We start from the raw sequence: 22,500 nt of genomic DNA, 5'->3' as shown, positions 1-22,500 counted from the left end.
TACCTGATGTATAGGTCATAGTTTCATTGGTAATAAAGAAAAACATCACATGGATGCAACTGGGACGTATCATCAGTGTTGTAGCCTGGGGTCATAGGGTGTTTCGGGTCTCGCAACATACAACATACACCCTCGCCCAGGTGACCCAGCCAGGGTTGATCAAGCCCCGACTTACGTCCCAGTAGCACCCACGGTCAGTCCTATAGGGCAAGACAGGGCAGTCCGCTTCTCCGGAAGTACTCTGCCGGGACTCGGGGAGGCTCTGGCACGTGGAGGGACTAGGCTCTGTGGGTTGTCTCCTGGCCGGGCTCCTCCTTCGTCTCACCAGGTCCAGGACCTGAGCGCTGCGCCAGATCAGGTGCACCGCCCCGATCCAAACATTTCCTTCTGGCGTGATGGTTCCTTGGGCCGATACCACTAGATTGGGCCGTTTAATGGTATTAGCTCCTCTTGCGGTTCGCTGGAATGGCCCTCCTAAAGGCCTCACCGCGGGTTTGTTGGGCTTCTTCCTCACGGAAGACACAGCCTGGGGGCGCTAACCCATACTGCTCTCGGCACAATAGGTAGGTAGACTTAATTCAACTCGCTCAGTCTGACAGTCTGACTCAACACATACTCCCTGTCTGTCTGTCTGTCTGTCCGTCTGTCTGGGCTCTGTCAATTATTCTACTCATCTTTTTCTTCAGTGGTTTGACCAATTGATCTAAAATTGCACATGGACATTGCCCATTGGCATGTGCACAAGTTTAAGCTGTGTATTGGCATTTTTACAGTGGGCTACTATATGGGATCGGTAGAAGCAGTCACGGTCCCAAGTCTGCATGTCCAACATTTCGCTACTTGTATCTGTATAAGTAAGTGACAAGTAAAGTCTTCTTTTTGAGTTGGGGCGCACGCATCCCTGGCTATGGACTGGAAATCATGATTTTAACTTTTTCACTTTTCACAGAGTGACATGTCATGGTGGTACAAGACTATGACATGACATGACATGTCATTTTCTTCCCAATTTCCCCCATGAATATTGTCACTGCAAAACCGTTACTGTTGGTCTGAGGGAACGTGTAGACATTGGACAACCACTGGTGTCCTCTGATACACATGGAGTCACCAGCCGCTTCTTTTAACCTAACAGTAAGGAGTTTGACTGGGAGGATGTAACGCGTACAGAGGAATACGCTATAACTCCTTCCACTCCCTGCTGAACAGGTGCCCTGCTGAGTCACTAGTGACAGAGAGCGCTCTCCCCTTCCGGCTTCCTACCCGTGAATAGGCCAATTGTGTTTGTTGGACCACCCCGCCAAGCCGGAGGCACCATGGAGAAATCGAACCCCAGTCTCCATGAGGGGCAGGGCCTTTACCCCTGTACCAACCAGAGGCCAACATTGATCCAACTTTACTAAAAAATGACTTTGACCAACTCCCATGTTACCAGACTGTATGTCTCTGCTTATTTGCTATGGCAAGTTTCAAAATAGTAAATAGGCAGTGATATTGTATGACAACATGCAGAAGTGTGTCTACTTTGATGCAGTGCAATATTTTTCTTTTTGGACAGTTTGTATTGTTTTTAAGTAACCACACTGTGCTGATGATTAATTACACTGGTCAAAAGCATTAATTACATTGGTCAAGAACTTACAAGAAGCGTTAATTACATTGGTGGAAGCAAATGTGGAAAAAACACTAATGGTATCCTTTAAATGTCACTGGGAGAATCAATCAGGGAATTGGAGGGAGGCAACACCCCCATCCCTTGTGGTCACCACATGATACAGTACCCTACAGTATATACGTTATATAATATATGAGGGATAGTTTCCTAAGGCTATACCGTTCATGATACTTCAATCTTCTAAACCCGACTTTGACTTCAGGAGAACAATATTGTTCCTTAGAAATGACATGACTGAACATCAGTTCAGCTTGCTCTTCTCTGACACATTTTCTCATTTCACATCAACCAGTCAGAGCAATGGCGGATTTGATCTGTAAATCTATTTATAATCTATGGCAACGATTTGCCAGGGAGTCTCATGGAGGGAAATCTGATAAATCGTACTGTAATCTTAATCTTAAAACATTACACAAAGCCTCTGTTATGTTATCATACCATGCTAGTGTAACAGAGATTAGTGGGTTCCACTTGCTCCTTAAGTAAGGGCATTTCTTATTGGTTAGTGGGCGGCACCTCATTGAGTAACAGAGGTGTCCATGTTGGAGTGATGCCAGTCTAAATTAGATTTGCCCAAGGTAAGATGTGTTCCTCAGCACACTATATTTTCAATAAGAGTTTACTGTGATACTGTGATGAGGACTGGTCATTCTAAACATGCTAAATGTACCTACATGAAGTAGTGATGCTTTGTACATGTTTTCAGTTAGTCATTTTGACATACCAAACAATATATTGTTTACAACAAACTGCTTCCAATTCAAGCTGAGGCTTGAATTGAAGAGGTGTCTGACCAGAGACTTGTGTCTATTCTTACCAGGTATTGTTTTGTTTTATTTCATTGTATTGTATTGTGTTATATTGTATGTTTATTGATTATTAGAATAGGCCAGTCTAAATTAGATTTGCCCAAGACGTGCTGAGGCTCGGGTGTGTTACACCAAAAGAAGTGTCTGACCAGAGACTTGTGTCTATTCTTACCAGAATAAACTGTCAACAAAGAGAGGGGTCTGGAACTTCATTAATCCACAACACAACGAAGATAAACTGTTACACTAAGTTTTGTGTAATTCCCTGTGGCTTTTGTGTGGATTCTGATGTACATTGTAAGAGCCATATTTTCAATTCAATTGTATTTTATTAAAGTGTCAAATCACAACAAGTTGTCTAAAGACACTTTACATGTAGAGCAGAGACCTGATAGTCCCACCCTGAGCTTTAAAATAAATCTGTATTTAAGTATTTGAGTAATTTGAGTATTTGTATTGCTATTATTTGGTACAGACTTGTGAGTTTGCAGATAATTAAGTTCATGAGACGATGAATAGAACAGCCATTGATTAGAAGCATTCTGTATTAACAGCAGCTGTGTCCAGCAGTTTTGTCAGTCTAGAGCTGAAAGCCTATAGCCTGGTAAACCCTCCCTCCAGAAATCTCATTTTCATTTGATTTAATGAAAATGAGATTTCTGGAGGGAGGGTTTACCAGGCTAGGAGGCCTAGTAGCAAACACAGTTTTTTTTTACCCTACTTTATGCCTTATTTATGTATTATTTATTAGTACTGATGGGGGTCAGTGTAGAGAAGTAATATCCCCTCCGGATCACTACAAATGAATGTGACTGACTGGTAAGTATTGCCTGCTAGATACAGCCTGAACGTCTCCTCTGGCTTAAACAACATTAAAAGATATGCTGACTTTCTATACACATCACATAACAACTACTCAAGACACCAAATTGTGTCCCATGAAACTTTAATGACTGTCTGTGACTAACTGAGCGCCTGAATTACAGAGCAGGAGAAAGACCTTTTTCTTTGTGATGCATCCCACTGTAACTGGAATTGTAAAATAATTAGGGCAACAACAAAAATGCCTACATGTTGAAGCAGGTACAGTACTGTTTACTTGACAGCATGGCTGACTCCAATTTACAAATGTGTTAATTTAATTACACAAAGAATTACACTCAATAATACTGTACATGTGCTTACGATAGAATCAAGAGGGATTTATTTGTCACTCATACAGACAGGTACACACAATGTTGGTGGGCCATGTTTCCCAGAGACTATGATAACGCAACAATAAAATACTTGCCTACCCAGGGCTGTATTGTACCCTGTTATAGCACCACCATAAGGCTGATTTGAAACAGTCAGGGTGGCAGTTCTACCTCGGCCTAGTATTTGCGTGCAAAGTTTTGAGTGAGTGTTCAAGATTTATGGCATTTTGATGCAAAACAGGCAACTTAGGAAGCCAATCGTAGCCAATTGGAATGGAATCAGCAAATTCTGACACATATATTTTTGATCTACAGCGATAAGGTGTACCAATTTGAGTGAGTTGTGGACAAAATCTATAGGAGTAGTCTCAAAAAGTGTTTTTTTCCCAAAAAACTATTGTCAGGCAGAAATGGACATACAGTAAGTAGTTGCATGATACATCACGCAAGGAAAAGCGATTTTTGTTTTTTACGACCTACAGTTATTTTTTTATTCTAAATTTTTATCCCGCGATTTTTGTAACCCATTTTTTTTCACCCGGTGCCAATTTCCTAAGTGATCCTGGGCACTACACCAGCCCTACACCAGAGCTACACCAGTCCCCCACAGCCTAGGGAGGCCAGGGCCGAGCTCATGCTTCCTTCAATGCATGAGAGCCAACTGACCTTCTTGTCACCTGACAGGGGGGAGTTTCCCCGGTAGGACGTAGCACGTGGAAGGAACACGTTATTCCAACCAGTTCCCTTCCCCTCCATCAGGCGCCCCAGCTGTCATGGGGAGGCGATATAGTGACCAGGATTTCTACATGTTTTTGTGAGGGTATTAACTACCCTGGTAGACACGGGGAGAACATGCAAACTCCACACAGAGTGGGCCCTTTCGCCAACCCCACCTAGGGTATGGGCGTTGATGACGCGGAGGAGAAGACACGCCCCCAGCACCCACAGCGTCCCTGGCGGGAATCGAACCCAGGACCTTCTAGCTGTGAGGCGACAGCGGTACCGACTGCACCACCCGTGACCTACAGTTATAGGCCAAAACGTGAAGCAGCCTGTTATAGCACCACCATAAAGCCGAATGTGAAAAATGTAGGGTGGCACTTCTTCCTGGGTGAAGTGGGAAGGTGTGTGCAAAGCTACACAGCAATCGGACACTGCGTTCATGATTTGTGCCATTGTGTGCAGAACGGGACACTCCTGCTAGAAAAGGGCAACACCTAGCACACTACTAACCAAAATATCACAATGCCTTTGTTGACATACTGAATATACAAGTAAGACGCGCAAACGCGGGAGGCGAACGCAAAAAAAAAAATGAATGAAAAAAAATATATTTGAAAAAAAGTAACCAATAAAAAAAATAAAAAAAATACAAAGAAATTCCGCGTTAAAAGGAGCATCTTAGAAAAATACAAATTCACAAAAAAAAAACTTTGAATGTTTTTGAACAATTCAACAAAGTGTTTGAGGTGCCTGTTTCACCCACTTCCGGGGGGCGGAGCCAAAATCCGAGCCCGAAGTATTTGTTCGTAGACCCCCACTTAGGGGCACTTTTCATTTAACATGGGGTTTCAATGGGGAGTTTTTAGGAGCCTTCTCCGGGGCGTGGCTTCCGGGGGAAGGGGCGGGCTTAAACACAACCTTGACAGGTGTGTTCAGTTTTCAAAGACCTTTCATTTGATGTATGGTACGTCTATATTGGACATTTACTTGACTGCACACAGGCAGTGCACACAATAGTGCACACAGAGACACACACAAGCCGAGCACGGTGTCATAGTAAGCTCCACTTGCGCGGAGGCGCGCCTTCGGCGCGCCTCCTTGCGCTGCGTTCGCAAACATGCAAGCGTGTAACTTTTTGCGAACGCGGAAGGAGGCGCGCCTCCGCCCAAGTGGAGCTTACTATGAAAGTCTGCTCGGCTTGTGTGTGTGTGTGTCTGTGTGCAGTGCACTGCCTGGGTGCGGCCGACAGAGGGCGCCAGAGTGCAGCTACAGTCAAAACACAAACACACACACACACACACAGAGTCCGTAAATACACAATATTTTCGAGCTGCGTTCGCTTCCAGCGTTCGCGCGTCTTACTTGTTGTAGTCATCTCTACCTCTTGGTTTGCAAATTGGAGTTCAAGAACTCCCAGTGGTTCAGAAAGAGGTCTCAGGGCTTCACCCTCAAAATGAGTTTACAATTTTGTGATGCCCCACTCCCTTATATGGAGTGTGTTGGGAGTGTCTGCTCTGCTCATGCTGTTCTTTCTAGGTGAACAGGGTGGGGCAGTATACATATCTGCTAATGGCTCATTGGAGAGCACCTGGGCCCGGTGCCTCCAGGAGTCTATAAAATCCAGCCCAGGCTCAGTCAATGATGAGATCCAGAGGAGAGAAGACTGTTGTCTTCTTAAGTTCTACCCCGCGCCTGTTTGATTATTCTTTCCATCCACACACCCTGCACTACACCATGTTCCACTCATGCACACTTACACTGCTGGTTTACTGACTCCACACCTCACTGCTATGATGTCTCTTTACTTTCAGTTATACCTCAGTTGCTTATGTTAGAGTTTATTATTCAATAAACATCCTTTGTTACACTTTTCGTTGGTCTCCCTATTATTTGTCGTGGCAAGAGCCAGTCATGACAATTTTATTTCAGTTACTGTAGATATTGTTAAGAGGGAATGGCTTTTCCAATCATTGGCTTTCATCATACTGTACCTCTGGTACCTCACCTAGTAGAAATTATTATTCTTAGTAAAATAAACTCGGAAAACAGGACAATATATCTCCAACGTGGTCCATTAACCAAATGAATAGCCTATGTATTTCACACTCTTTAGAAGAAAGTTTGTAAACCTTTGACCTCTAGATGGTCTAATGTTTAAAAAGGCAATGTCAGTCCTGTTGACATTTTGCGGGATTAATGTTTTCCACCTGCAATCTCATGGGCCACAGGGCCTTAATCAAAGGATTACATGGCAGCTTATGTCTTTGTTAGGCCATAAAAGGCCATTATGGAAAATTTAAGCAAGAACGACCTCTTGCATTACATGCTGAAACTAGAAAAAGGGCGCCTCGGAGCACAGGTCTCCGCCAGGTCAAGTAGGTTATTGTGAGCCAGCAATGTTTGGAATTCAGTCATAGAGGTGAGTGGAATCTGTAGAAGTTGAGGGATTAATGTTGATGAAGTTATTACACAGACAAAATATGTTGATTTGTGGAATGTGCGTGCAAAGTGCACTATGATAGAGATAATGTGTACCGATTTGCATGATGTTTGGACAAAATCTGTAGGAGTAATATTAAAAAATGAGTTCTGCAAAAATCAGCCTCCTGGTGGCACTATAACAGGCCGCTGTGAAAAATGTGGGGCAGAGGTTCTGCTCTGGCATCCAGGGAGTGTGTGTGTGTACTGTTTAACGTTGATGCCGGTGCAACCGGAGGTTAGCTGTTCACAGATGGACAGACGGACGGACGGACACACACAGACACAGACACAGACACAGACGGACAGACAGGGGACAAAACATAGTCTCGGCCACGCCTTAAGCCTGGCAGAGACAAATATAAGGATACAAAACATTCTTGGTTAGGGCAGTGGTTCTCAAATTGGGGGTCAGGACCCTCAGGGGGGTCCCCAAATGATTTTAGGGGGTCCCCAGATGATTTGCTCAATGTGCAACATTGTTTTCTCACTCAACAGTAAACAAACCAACAAAGTATAAGTGTATACAGGGTATCTGCACATTGATTAATTTTGAATGTCAAAATCTGGAAGTATTTCCTAGGAAAGAGGCAAAGATTGTGATCTTGCTGAGCTTGTAGATCGGCTATTTTCACAATTTCTTATCTGTGGAGCCGAGTCAAATTAAATGTAATGCCTCAACTACAATTCCGAGTGCTTGTAAGGGGGGTTGTGATTCTTTTGGGAGGTCACGGCCTGAAAAGTTTGAGAACGGGAACGTTTAGGGGGTATGATTCTGCTTTGACCTTTATAACGGAAAGGTTGTTAAAGTTTTCCACTTTCAACCTACCTGGCATCCCTACTTTGGGCATTTCATTGTAGGCGAGAATGATCAAAACTATTTAAAAAACATTTGTGTCAAATAATGTGTAGCCGATGCACAGCCTCACAAAGTTGTAATAATAGAGTTGTGAGATTGTAGATGGCCTATTTATTTTGCTGCGCAACATTGTGTGACAAAGTTGTTAAAACAGAATAAAAATCTTTATTTTCCCTCTGGAGAACTACATCTGAAGATGAATTGGATGTAAAATCCTAATCATCTCATCTGTTTGAGTAGCTTGGTGGCTGCAAGAAAAGGTTGCATTTACAGAACAAAAAGGCTTCTCAAATCTCTCTGATTCCCACGTAACTCAAAACACATGGCTTTCACATAATCAGGACTGTTGTAATTATCACTCCTCACATCAAGAGCTCTGTCTGAGCTGCACTTAATGAAAATCTGATTTGTGGTGGGTTATAAGGCCTGGTCCTCTAAGTACTGAGTAATTATTCTGCTCAGTAAACAGCTAATCATTAAAACTGATTGAATCCATTCAACATTTGAAGAGGGATGCTGGTACTGTTGAAAATCAGTGTTCAAAATGGTTACCATGAGAGTCAAACCTGAGTCAAATCTCTGATTAAAGCTCTGCCAATGAAAATCATGCAAAATTAGTTTTAATCCATTATACTATATAATTACATTGTACATTTATCAAGAAAGCGAGCAATAAATACTGCAGGAATATACAAGGTTATTGAATGTACAGTACAGCTTAACAGAACATGCTTGAAGGTATTATTTTTACTAGAAACAAACATGATGTAAGCATTTGCTTGCCTTACATCAATAGCATACGGTTGAAATTCACATCTTCAAACCCCTACATCAACCTTACATCTTCTGGAGTATGATGCAAGTTGTGTGTACATGAAAGAGGTATTGTAAGAGGTATTATCCAATTCTACTGCTCTGTACCACTTTTCACTGGCTGTAGGATTTGAGATGAGCTTGAATGTGTAAATCATTGTTATTGTATAGAATGGCACAATGGGAGGGCATAAACCCACTTCACAAACTTCATCCTCTATAATGTACGGATATAACTGCCTGGTATTGGCATAAGATTACTGACAAATATGTGAGCTAAATCATTGATCTGTAGGTTTCATTTTTGTGCAAAAACCCAATAAAATGATGCCTGTGAACTGTAACACAGTTTCAAATGATACACAACTGCCATCTGCAGTCTAAAACGACCTCCTACATATCTACAGTACAGTGTATTTTGCGACGAACGATTTTAGCCTTATTTATCAATTAGACATAATGTCTTCATACAAGATTCAGCACATTTTAATTACTCTTTATCTCTGAGGAATGAAAGGTATGAAACACTGTAATCTTCCAAGAGTATTTGTCTCTTTCAGAGCAAAATATGATAATGTAGCACTGTAAGGTATTAGCCTCACTCACACGATCAGTCATTTTCAAACCCATTAGATTCCCACTTGCTATGGTTTGCCTGAAAAAGCATTCCCGCAGTGCCAATGACCAATCTTAGGCATCCTTGCGTGACTATAAGATTACTACTGTAATCCACTGCAAATGTTCATATAATTGCATCAGTACGTTTCAAATAAAAATGGAAAAAAGAGATGTTGGATGCTGATTTATAATCTCCCTGATTACTAGGCTTCTTAGTTCTTGAAATGTCATCTTATTGTCAAGTAATAGTACATTTCTCTTTGCATACACAAGGGGTTGCTGTTACCATACAGGCCATTTCAAATCGACTACAGAGTCAGAGTCATGTTCTCCAGACTGTTAATGTTCAACGTTCTCCAGACTATTAATGTTCAATGTGATAAATGTCCATTCACAGTAAGTGAAGTGTGAAAAATGAGTTATATCTCCCTTGCTTCAAGCTCAGAGTATATGTTCTTTATTTTCTTTTTTTCTTTTTGCACTCTCATCTGTGGACTGTCTATTACTTTCAACACTATCTTCAGATACTGCTTGTCGTTTATTTACATAAAGTTGTGTGCCAAAACCATGGCTTTGAATCCTATTAATTAACAAGTGACATCAGACATTTTGCACTTAATTATTGAACGAATGAACTGATTAAAAAAATATGCTTTAGGAATTATTATTAATTAATCAAAATCTGCAGATGACTGACTGACTGACTGGATGAATGACAAAATAAGAGAGTTTTGATTAGAGTTTCCTAGGTACTTAGCTTTTTTATTAAATATGGCATCTTTGGACTTTATAATTGCAGTAGGAAGCATACATGCTAGGGAGGAAGGCCTAAACCTTGATTTGACAGAATTTTTAGGGGTGAGGCCAACAACTTGTACCACAGGTTATTTAATGGTTTATTGTCTTTGCCAGGACAGAGATTATATTTTTGTATGTCCGTCCGGCGGACGGACATACTCTGTCAGTGTGTCCGTCAATGTGTCTCTGAACAGCTAATCGTTGGACCGATCGGCGTGAAACTTTGCTTGCACACTCCTAATAGGCCAAGGAAGAACCTCTGCCCCACATTTGTCAACTTGGCCTCATGGTGGCGCTAAAACAGGCCGCTTCATGTTTTGGCCTATAACTCTTGAACTATAGTTCCTACAGTCACATTTTGATTTACACAACGCATGACGCATGACGCAACTCATATAGCTTACTATAGGCCATGCCATTTCCGCCTGACAATATTTTCTTTAAAATACACTAATAGTCCATGGATTCAAGGTACAATGTGTTGTCTTAACAACCATTGTCAGTCATTTGATTATAGCAGACTTGATAACTCCAAGAGTTAGACTATACATTTTCAAGTAAGTTCAGATGGATATGATATGAATAGGCTTACTGGTAACTAGATGTGTATTAGCGGTTCTACACAGCTACTGTGTAGCTTCATAACGTTTTTAAATGTGACGTTTAATTTCTCAAACTAATTTAATCTGACCAATTAGACCAATTAAAGTCACCATACTTTTGGACAGAGCAAAATGTAATGTATCAAATACAATTAGTGACTTTAACTCAAGTTTCAGAGGGTAACAATTTCAAGTCTGTTCCTACACAGAGATTTTGCTTTGTATCCTGTATGGAAAGAATCTTCTGAAGATAAAGGAGCAATAGAGACAAATATTAATGACAAATTGAAATTGAAATTGGATGCTGGCTGTGACCCATAATGTTACCTTTCTAAACTTATTGTATTTGTCAAAAATAAAGATAATCAATGTCAGTAGCTCAAATTGATATTCTTGGTCTAAAGTGCCCACATAATGATACTGCTACCACATAGCAAACATACAGTAGTGCTTCACCATGTTAGGCTACATTCAATCTCAACAATATCTTTGGTATCCTTTAGTTCTACATACACACTACATTAAATACTATGAAACTTTGATACCATGAAGGCTACTTTTAATAAGTAATGATACATTACATGACTACATTTCAGTTGATCGGTTATTCAAATGCTAACACTCAATGACATAATTCATACTACATTTTGAAGTATCCTTAAGAAACAAAAAAAAACGGCTTAATTTTTCTGAAATCCACAAAGCCATACACAGCTTAATTCTCTGAATGGTAGAAATGCATAGCATATAGCCTATACATGCCTATACAACTATACAAATTGGATTCCCTCCAAAATATGGACAAGTGCCAAAGAAGATCAAGCATGAACGGTACAGTATGTCCCCATTATGAATAATAGTCTTTTTCACTCTTTATGTGCACTCCAGTATCTGAAGTTTACACATTAACAACAACTGACATTATAATCATCCATTACGGACTGTTAAACGTGCAACACTTTGTGCATCAGCTAAAACTGAGAGATAGAGAGAGAGAAAAAGAGAGAGAGTGTGTGTGTGTGTGTGTGTGTGTGTGTGTGTGTGTGTGTGTGTGTGTGTGTGTGTGTGTGTGTGTGTGTGTGTGTGTGTGTGTGTGTGTGTGTGTGTGTGTGTGTGTGTGTGTGTGTGTGTGTGTGTGTGTGTGAGAGAGAGAGAAAGAGAGTGAGTGAGTGAAAGAGAGAGGGAGAGAGAGAGGGAGAGAGAGAGAGAAAGTGAGGCAGAAGGGGAGCCAGACAGGATGAGAGAGAGAGTATGAGAGAGAGACAGACAGAGGGAGAGCATGAAGAGTGGGGCGGTCTATTCGCGCTCAAACGGATTATTGCGCATGCAGCAGGCTGAACTATCAGTGGCTCCAAGTAAGAAGCAAGTGTGCAGCGTGGCACCGCTTTAGAGATCAGAGCCTTTATGAACGCCAAGCTGTATTTTGTAAACTTGAAAATCATTATCTTTTCTGCTAATTGAGGGATAGTGATGCTTACTGTAATGGGAAAAAGGATGTTTAAACTGCAATTTGCTCTGCTGGAAGGAGTTTAATATATTCTTCATATTTATTTCAGTGGATTGATTTTTTCCTTCAGTGACGATGGGTAAGCCAATATATTCTAATCTAATAAATGAATCAGAAATGTATGTTATGCCAAGGTTACATGCCCTTATTAACTGTATGATTCTATTTCATTTTATGTATGTATTAACTTTGTTCACATAGACTTTTAAGTCTAGAGGACTATTATGAATTTAACCTACAGCTTATTTCAAGTTATGGTTGCTAACTGTTAAATGATTGATCACAAAGTGTGAATGTCTTTCAAATGATTTGGACAAATGCACGAACTTCACTCTCCATGATCAATTCTTCATGCATTCTTCATGGACTGGGACTAAGAGCTGGATCTGAACACAAAATTCAACAGAATCCCAGCACTGAAAAGATTATAATAATGTATACCAAATTTACTTTAATGAAACACTGTACACCTTTTCTTTTCTTGTTTTAAGTGCTCTGCCTTTTCATTGCCTCTCTCTCACTCTGCCCCACAGGTTCTCTGATCTGGGACTGGAGGTTAACATGTCTTCTCCTTCAGACATGTGCTCTGCTGTTGCTTAGCAAGGGGGAGAGGATGTGCCCTGCAAGTTGCCGTTGTGAGGGAAAGATTGTTTATTGCGAGTCAGGCATCTTCCAAGACGTACCGGAAAACATCTCCACTGGCTGTCAGGGTCTGTCGCTGCGCTACAACAACCTGCTGGTCTTGTTGCCGTACCAGTTCGCTCACCTCAACCAGCTTATTTGGCTTTACCTGGATCACAATGCTGTCAGTATCATTGATGCATTAGCATTTCATGGCGTGCGAAGGCTCAAGGAGCTCATCCTGAGCTCTAACAAGATCACACATCTGCACAATAACACTTTCAGTGCCATTCCCAACCTCCGCAATCTTGACCTGTCATATAATCAGCTACAGGTCTTGCATCCAGGTCATTTCTATGGCCTACGCAAGCTCCAAAACCTACACCTTCGCTCGAATGGTCTCAAGCAGATCTTTGTCCGTACGTTTCTGGAGTGCCGCAGCCTGGAATTCTTAGACTTGGGTTATAACCGTTTGAGGAGTCTCACCCGCACCACCTTCTTAGGGCTGTACAAATTGAAAGAGCTGCATCTGGAGCATAATCAATTTTCCAGGATTAATTTCTTTCTTTTCCCGCGCCTTACCAACCTTCAGGCCCTTTACTTGCAGTGGAACCGCATACGAGCCATCAACCAGGGCCTGCCTTGGACCTGGGAGAAGCTACAGAAATTAGATCTTTCAGGAAATGAAATCCAGATCTTGGATCCTGCCATTTTCCAGTGTATGCCAAGCTTGCAAATACTCAATCTTGAATCTAACAAGCTCAGCAATGTGCCTATGGAAGCTGTCGCAGCATGGACCTCATTGACAACTATCAGCTTGGCAGGAAATGCCTGGGATTGCAGCCCTGGCATATGCCCACTCATGGCCTGGCTGAAAACCTTCAAAGACTCCAAGGACATCAGCATGATATGTAGCAGCCCCAAGTTGGTTCAGGGAGACAGGGTGGTGGATGTGGTGAGGAACTACTCAACATGCGTGGAAGTATCCAGTGGGATCGCAACCACTGCGCTGACTACGCAGACGTCGGCGCCAGTGGCAAATATTACCGCTCCCTCACCTCCCCCAGACACTGTAAGCCAAGGCTCTACTGAGACACTAACACATAGATTCACCCCTCCACCACCACTCTCTCCAAGTGTAACGGACAGGAAGGCAATAGAGTCCACGGTTGTGATCTCTACAGAGCCCATCCCTCTAGAAACATCAACGCCATTCATCCCAGAGATCTTTGAGCACATGGCCTTCCATAAAATCATTGCAGGCAGCGTAGCCCTGTTTCTGTCACTTTCATTGATCCTGCTTGTTATTTATGCTTCGTGGAGGCGCTACCCCAATACCATGAGGCAGCTGCAACAGCACTCGGTCAACCATAAGCGGAGGAAAAAGACCCGGAAGGAACGTGATCTTAACTCTCAGTTGCAAGAGTACTACCTGAGTTACCATTCCAACTCTGAGACTTTGGATTCTCTGGTGACTGAGGCAAGGCCATGCACGTGTACTATATCAGGATCCATAGAGTGTGAGGTCTGAGCTGTCAACTCCATCTCAAAAGACAAAAAGTGCAATTGCAAGCCAGAGGTAAATGTTCTTTCATTTCAAGTTAATTGTTTTTGATAATTATAATTATATATGATAATAACAATAATAATAATAATAATAATAATAATAAATATAATTAATTTATTTATCATTATTATTGCATTTGTTCATTCATTTTGCAGTTGTTAAGAAATTAGTGTAACTGATAATTATTGCCCTGCAATTTGACATTTGACATTGCTATAATAGGCCTACAGTATGAACTAACTAATTAAATTATTTTAAAATATCAGAACTGTTCTCTTCAAGAGTTCAGCCTATAATTACAATAAATATGCAATCTCTGTCCGTCTGTCTGTGTATCCGACTGTAGTTCACATATCTCGAGAGCTGTTTGAAGTCTGACACCGACTTTAAACTCGACGATCCGACCGATATGCCCCTATATATGCATATATGGATATCCGGTTGTCCAGAACTGCCGATCTGATCGCTATGCCCATATATGGGACCGAACGACTTCAAACTCAGCATGCCTATGATGAGGACCCGAGGGTGTGATGCACCAAGTGGGAAGTCGGTCGGAACGGCGGATCTCCAAAACATAAGACCACATATCCCCATATACTGTATGGAGTACGCTGATGTCATCAATATGACATCATAGACTGGCCTAGACTCCATATGCAGTATGGGCATGCCTGACACGGAACTCCATATTTAGGCATAAAAGGGACACAGACAGACAGATACAGAAATCTCCATATGGTCGGCATAAAAGGGACACAGACTGACAGACGGGTACAACGGCTACTCTGACAACGGGTACAATGTGTATTGCATAATTGGAGCATGCATTTCCGACTTGCATTGTTCCCGATTAGGCTGGTGACAGGAGTTAGTTAGTTTGTAGTTGTTGTTTTTTTACAAATCTCTATTTGTTTCATGCAGAGGAGAGACAGCAAATTATAATAAAATAAAATAGTACAACAAAGAGGTCTGCAATGTTCTGATTAAAAACAGACAAACAAGTAACAAAAACACAAATAAAGAGCAACAAGCACCTTTAACACCTTTAGGTTGTCATGTTATGTACAGTAGCTGCCTAATCATTTCAGAGTGGATGTGTTTATGTGGGAGTGGGTGGAAATCAATGGCAGATGGGTTCCGTGGGTTCTGCTTCAGAAATCTCATTTTCACCTATCCTTTGTCCACAAATACGTTTTCATTATAATTTTGCTGTGGCATAAAACGCACGCACACGCACACACACACACACACACACACACACACACACACACACACACACACACACACACACACACACACACACACACACACACACACACACACACACACACACAGGCATCAGCAGGAGGAGAATGAACACAAAGTCCCGAGATACTTCCAAGGTTTATTTTCCTCAAATGAGACACTTTTCAATCTGCTACAATCCATTTTTAGGGTCCATTCAGAGCTGCATTTCAGTTCCATTTATGAACAATAAAGTGATATTATTTTGTGTGAATCTAATCTCAGGAATGACATTTTCAAAGGAGATTTTTTATTCTACCGAATACATGTTGCAAACTTTAGACGTGAATCTTAGCCAATCACGATGGGATATAAAAAACGAACAGATCTGTCTTGATCACATGACTATAGAGATCATGTGTACACATTTGTGTGAAATTAGGATAAAATCTGAAAGAGTAATATAAAAGGAAATGTTTTACACAAGTCGGCCTCCTGGTGGTGCTATAAAATGCAGATGTGAAAAATGCAGGGCAAAGGTTTTTCCTTGGCCTCTAGGGAGTGCGCATGTATGATTTTACACAGATTGGTGCGGTAGGCCTATTAGCAGGTAAAAACACGAATCGGCCTGTTATAGCGCCACCATGAGGCTGATTTGAAAAATTTCAAGTGCCATTTCTTCCTCGGCCTAGTGGGAAAGAGCGTGATTCATGATTTGAGGCATTATGATTGGCTAGCCACAGGTTTTGTAGCAATTGTAGAAATATTATGCCTAAAATATGTAATGTTCAAGCATGTTCTAATCATGTACACTTTACATTACTTCAGACCATTTTCCAAATTCTTCTTATAACATTTTTTTACATTTTGAAAAGAAAATGGCAATTTATGCCCACAATGTTTAATAGGTGCTGCTCACTATTCAGGTTACCGCCTGTCCCCCCTGTCCCCCTTACCAAAACCAATTAAGTGAACTATCATGATGAGGTTGTCAAGTACAGTAGAAGCAATAATAAAGGGAGGCAGATGTAAAACACATAGACTAGACCACTAGGAGAAAAATGTCTGACTCACCAACTTGTATCCATAGAGGTAGCTTGTATCGTCCAATGGTTGAAAACGTCACATATCATAGGCCTACAGTAGAACATTGAGCTGCTAACTACATAACGTCCCGTTAACATAATGACATGCCTGCTTTGCTTAACTTTCCTGTCCTTCATCATTATGGGGACGTGGCACAAAATATGTTATGGACCATGGTCATGGAGTTATATAAAAATGCTGTAGTGTTGCGCACATCCTTCCCAGTGCTGGTGCCAGTTTCAAGTAAATTTACTGTAGAGAATAAGGGGGACCGCACACAGCCATTTGCTCCATCAGTGCACTTATTTATTAATCAAAACATGCACATGGATCCACGACACAACGGGGTGCGTTCGGAAATTACGCACGGAGCACACTCGCCTATTAGTTTGTATTGGCCAGTGCGCTCAGTGCTGTATTTTCGAACGCACCCGTTCGTTTCGGCCATCATTTGGCCATCATCAGGTGGTAACAATTAGTCATCAGCTTCCTTTTAAGTCAGTGGAGCTATGTCATGTGACAAGGTAGAACATCACATACACCAGCAGTGAATCACATTACTAGAAACAAGAAAAATATAGAAAAATACATATTACAGAGAAATGGAGTTATATAACCCTATTATGGGCACACAAGTAGGCTATGCAGGACACAATATTTTTGGTTCGAGCACAGGACGACTAAACTGTAATAAACTCACTTGGGCCGTAAAATGTATTCTCATTATTGAAATATTGTCATGATGATGAAGACTTAAATGGCTTCATGCCCAGGCTAATAGGGCATAGCAGTACCCTATGTTGTGGTGCCACAGATAGAAAACCCATTAATTGTTCCCATAGAGATTTACGAAAATATTTTATTTTAAGGCTGGAACCAAGCCACCCTCTGGTTAATCATGACCATAAAACATGTGATTCTGTGTAACATAATATTTGAATATCTAATTATATTATACTATATTGAATAAATACCCTTTTTGTTTTTGTTTTCAAATATATTTTTTAACAGCATCAAATATTTTGTGGTCATGATCCACAAGGAGCCTGGATGGCTTGGTTCCAGGCTTAAAATAATTTATATAAATATTTTTGGAAATCTCTATGGGAAAAATGTATGGGTTTCTATCTGTGGCACCACAAAATGGCCGTCACTGCTATGCCCTATTCACACATGGGCAACATACGGCCCGGGGTCCGGACCCGGCCCTTTGACAATCTCAATCCGGCCCGCCAAGTCCTCAAAGAAAAACGAAATGACCCCCCCAAACAATCTACATTCTAAAGGCTGCTATATGTTCATTGTTTTTGTGACTAATTAATTTAACTCGACTCCAATTAATAGTAATTCATATTTACCATTTGAGTATACACCTGCATTCCTCCATCCGTATGTACTCAAATGTTTTATGTTTATAATGTAGCAATGAAACAGTCTGCCTTGAGTCCATATTTTTAACATAATGCAATGTGTTTTATCAGTGACCTATGGAGTGGTGCATGGAGTGGTGCATATCAGATAAGATACTGTATAAATGTATAGGCTCATTTAAAAGTTGATACGGCATTGACGTGGATTGTTTTATGTAAATCATCTTTTCATTGTAACTTCAGTTCAGAGTACACCAGAGTGATACAGTACATAATAAATAAATAAAACCCCTGCCCTATATCCACAACATTCACTACAGTCGTGATCCGTCTCTCTGTCTGTGACTGTGTGTCACTGTCTGCTAATTTGCCCACCAGAGTGTGCAATACATATTCCTCCCGACGGGGTTCGGACAGGCTTTACAAACTATTGTTGGGAGAGTCAGGACATCTGGGGGTGATACTTGGGCTGAAACTCTATGGCTGAAACATACTACCAGTATCACCCAAATCAAATGAAAGGAGATGAGCTTGACTGTATGCACACAACTAGTTTGCCAGGTTTGCAGGTGAAATCACTCTATAGCTTGTCTTGTGAAGCTGGCCATTTGCCAAGTCAGTGATGGGTTTCCTATATTCTGTAGGTAGCATTGAACAATCTCCATTCCAGCAGAAGGGTAAGGCCAATACATGCTCCTTCCAATGTCGGGAAAAAAAAAACTTCAGTTTCAGTCAGGCTTTCTGAACTAGTTCAGGACATCTAGGGGTGCACGAGTTCTGAGAAAAAGTTCTGGGACCGCCCATCAGAAGTTCTGAATTATGTCAATTTGTGGTTATATTACCTCAAAATGTTTAGACGTCGGAAGGAGCATGTATTGGCCTTTACAGTTAAGGAGTTTCAAAACCATTGTAGCTTTGATCACCAAGATTACCATTGTCAGTGCCATCAGCCATCAGATGGCATTGGAAAGGAAAGGAAATGCTATTAAGCTAAAGGGATGGGACGATGTCACGATTATTGTGGAAAAAATAATTTCCCTCTTTGCAGGTCCATTTTATCAAGTATAGAGGGTTTAAGTGGTACTGAAGCTCAACAAAAGCTAATTCATCCTACTGAATGACGGAGGACAATTTCACGATACATTTAAATAAATCTATGCGATACAATTATCACGTTAAACGATAATAAATTGTTATCATCCCATGATCCCTATTAAGCTGTCTGGCGTGAATTTCCAGATCCCTACCGTAAAGATCAATACATGCTATCAAGATATCAGAAGCTCTGAATGGTGTCAAAATGTCTGCCTTTGGCAACTATAATAGACGAGTTAGGATGATTAAACAAATGTGAGGTGGTGTCATGTTTTTATTGATGTTATGCACCTGTTTTCTACCAAAACTGACAAAACAAACTTTTCTGTACACATCATGTATTGATCATTGTGTTTCTCAAACTCAATGTCTAGTCTGAGTGATATAACTGAGCAGTGTTGGGGATGACTAAATGGATATAAACAGCAGGTTTTTCTGGGACACAAATGGCCAACATATTCATTTGCTGGTCCCACTACAAAAACACAGCCATGCTGTATGTTGGACTCTGAATCAGCACAAAATATGTTAAGAATGTGCTCTATACATTTTGTGCATACTGCTGCTATGGGACTATTGTACTCTGGACAGGCAAGAAAGAAAATTCTACAGGCTGAGTGACCCGTGGGGTCAAGGTACTTGCTATTAGGGAAATATCACTACACCGGTTCTCCACCTCCTCCCTCCCTCCCTCAGTTTGCTCACAGGGAGGCAAGAAAATTAAAATAATCCATGGGGGGGTGTGCATGTGTGATACCAAACAGGATAAGGGAGTTCCACTGCCAGCAGAGATATGCATACCTTTTATTATCGAACTGATCCTAGCAAGGTTGTATTAATCGGATGCTTGAGAAAAAATAATCAATATCTTATTTCAACCCCTTTACCCATCAGAGGGCTCATCAGCTAGACATACCAAAGCTGCCAGACTCCTGCTGGTAGACGGTCAATAGTCACGCAATACCATCCCCTTGTTATTGGTCAATAAGGACTTTGCACATCTTGTGCTAACTAATTCATATGCATAAAATAACAGACTGGCTGCACTCCATAATTCACTTTCTAAACATGAGTCATGATTATTTTCGCCTCCAGGCTGACGTAGGAGTTCACTGCCAAAAGGATTTATACCCATGTATTCTGTTTCCGGCACTCGCATTTATGATGAATTCCTCTGAAAGACCAATGGAAGCTTCTGTTCTGTGGGCCTATACAGCAAAGCAAATATGGCTATGACAAATGATTTGTTTATTTTATTTTGACAGATATTGTAATTAGAGTTTGATTTGTCATGCCTTGAATGATGAAATGCTATTTTCTGTTTTTTTGTGGGGGAAAACCCCCATTATGCATTATTAGTCTGTAAGCATTCTGCAGCTGAGGAAGGGATACTGTCTAGAGAACAGCAACTAATGATTATTGACAAAACCTGGATGAAAAATGGTGGAAAGGCAAACTATTGAGTTAGTATATAAAACACAAATACAAGCACATTCCACAGCCTACTTGGAGAATATCCTTACCTCTTACCTTTGTTAAATGCATCGTGGTAAATGGCATTGAGGCGCAAATAGGATTCATCCTCCTACTGTAGGATGCAAACACCGCAAACAAAATAAGGCCTGTAAAATAATGGCCCTTTAAACATCTCAAAATAATTGTCTCCTGTCTGTCCTGTAAACACTCTGCGAAGGTCAGGACAACCTGCACTATGAGGAGTAACATTTTGATTGGTAGCCCTCAGCAAGTTTGAGGTGATGCACTGGTGGCTCCTTTCCAAGGCAACATCCATACAAAGGTCCATTAGTTTGTTGTCAGCATTATTTAGATTACCTTAGTGGCAATTTGATAAAAAGGTACAATAAATATAGCCACATCCATATTTCACCACTGTTGTTTTAATACCACCTCCTCAAATACTGTGCCATTATTGTCACCGCTTCAGTGTTTGCACCTATTATTCAACATACATAGTGTAAACTTGTGCTCATAGCTAGCCAAATGCCATGAATTGATCTCATGATCAATTCATGGGGTCTTTTAAAAGGTGGGTTTAAAATCATTGTCAAATCAACTGTGATAATATCCATCTTTCTTTTCTTTCTTTCTTTCTTTCTTTCTTTCTTTCTTTCTTTCTTTCTTTCTTTCTTTCTTTCTTTCTTTCTTTCTGTCAAAGATTAAGTCAAACATGATTAATCTAATTGAAAGTGGATTCATTATTGCTCCTTTTTTGTTTTACCCTTGTCCTCTGAGTCTGAACTGCAAAAAACAAGTTATTTAGCTCCACGTTTTTGCAGTGCCAAATGTAAAATTAACTTCAATGCCAATGGTTTTAATCCATGCTGCTTCAACAGTTCCAATTTGCCTCCCTATATTGTTCTGACAACAGCAGACTTTACCTGCCAGAACTGCTCAACCGAAGAATCTCTGATTTTACCATACCTTGCCCGCTATGAGTTCAATAGGTTTTTATTGTGCATATCAATAACTGCACATTAACACAGAGGATTTTACTGCTCATGTTTTATTATGTTACACACAGCGAATGTTATACAATTGGTGAGTGCTGTTGACTCATTGATGGCCGGGGGAGTCTCTGGTAGTCTCTATTGGCAGATGAAGTACGCCTTTAATACTTAGCCACTTAAACGGTAAATATACGGTACTTCTTTGACCAGGGTCCCCTAGGGGTCTATCCATGGCCCCCTCCTTTTTTCCCTCTACACCAAATCTCTTTTCCAAAAATAGCCAATTTACAAGCTCACAATGCGTCACAATGTGACATATCATGAGCATATAGATCTGCTATTTTTGCTGAATATTTGCCTATTATGACATGCCCAGAATAGGGACGCTACGGTTCAATTAAGTGGTTAACAAGCAAGGATCTGAATGAAAAATGACTTAATCACAATATCTGTTTGTTCAGCATCACTATTATAATTGCCTCTAATTTATTGTCATTATATTCTCCACAGAACAACTATAAGTGCATCAGGGCTTTGCTGTGGGCTACTCTAAACTGCATGAAGGATGATAACGTTTGTGCAGCAGGGGCTTACACCCTGGAACCATCCTACGCAAGATGAAGAACACCAATTCCATCTTTATTAGCATCAAGGACAAAATGGTGGTATTAGAGGTCAGGAAAGCAGTAGACACAATGAAAAGAGGAACATTGCCTTGAGAGTGGATCCTTGGGGTTAGATTACCTTTTAGGAACTGCCACCTCATGACACTGGGAAGTACTTTGCACTAAGTGCTGTCTCTGTTTTACCTTTACAGCTTTCTGTGGGGGATCCCTAATGAGCATTAATGTGTACTGTACTTTAGTTACATATCTGAAGCCCTGGGGTGACTGTGAAACAGTGATGTTTTCTCTAGCACAACTAGTGGTGGAGTAATCCTCTTTCAACGACATCACACTGTCAGTTATTGTTATGTTACTTGTGATGG

The 22,500-nt window shown here is 40.9% G+C and overlaps 1 protein-coding gene across 3 annotated transcripts in view; it reads left to right on the top strand.

The window, feature by feature from the left end:
* Positions 1–11,836: 11,836 nt before the first annotated feature.
* LOC311043794 (leucine-rich repeat transmembrane neuronal protein 4-like) overlaps positions 11,837–22,500 on the top strand; it is an 11,790-nt gene continuing 1,126 nt past the window's right edge. Inside the window, exons 1-4 of one of the 3 annotated variants that reach the window (XM_084055156.1) lie at positions 11,837–11,926; positions 12,128–12,157; positions 12,612–14,278; positions 22,023–22,500. The exon at positions 22,023–22,500 is cut by the window's right edge and continues 1,126 nt beyond it. In XM_084055156.1, coding sequence (XP_083911282.1) covers positions 12,154–12,157; positions 12,612–14,230 — 1,623 coding nt within the window. In that variant the 5' untranslated portion in view covers positions 11,837–11,926; positions 12,128–12,153 and the 3' untranslated portion in view covers positions 14,231–14,278; positions 22,023–22,500. Of the gene's footprint in view, positions 11,927–11,983; positions 12,158–12,611; positions 14,279–14,612; positions 15,044–22,022 lie in introns of those variants that run through there. The other 2 variants (XM_084055154.1, XM_084055155.1) reach the window with 2 other exon arrangements.

Source organism: Gymnoscopelus microlampas, assembly GCF_963454915.1.
Source record: "Gymnoscopelus microlampas genome assembly, chromosome: 4".
Lineage (NCBI taxonomy): Eukaryota > Metazoa > Chordata > Actinopteri > Myctophiformes > Myctophidae > Gymnoscopelus > Gymnoscopelus microlampas.
This window is presented reverse-complemented; position numbering and strand designations above follow the sequence as displayed.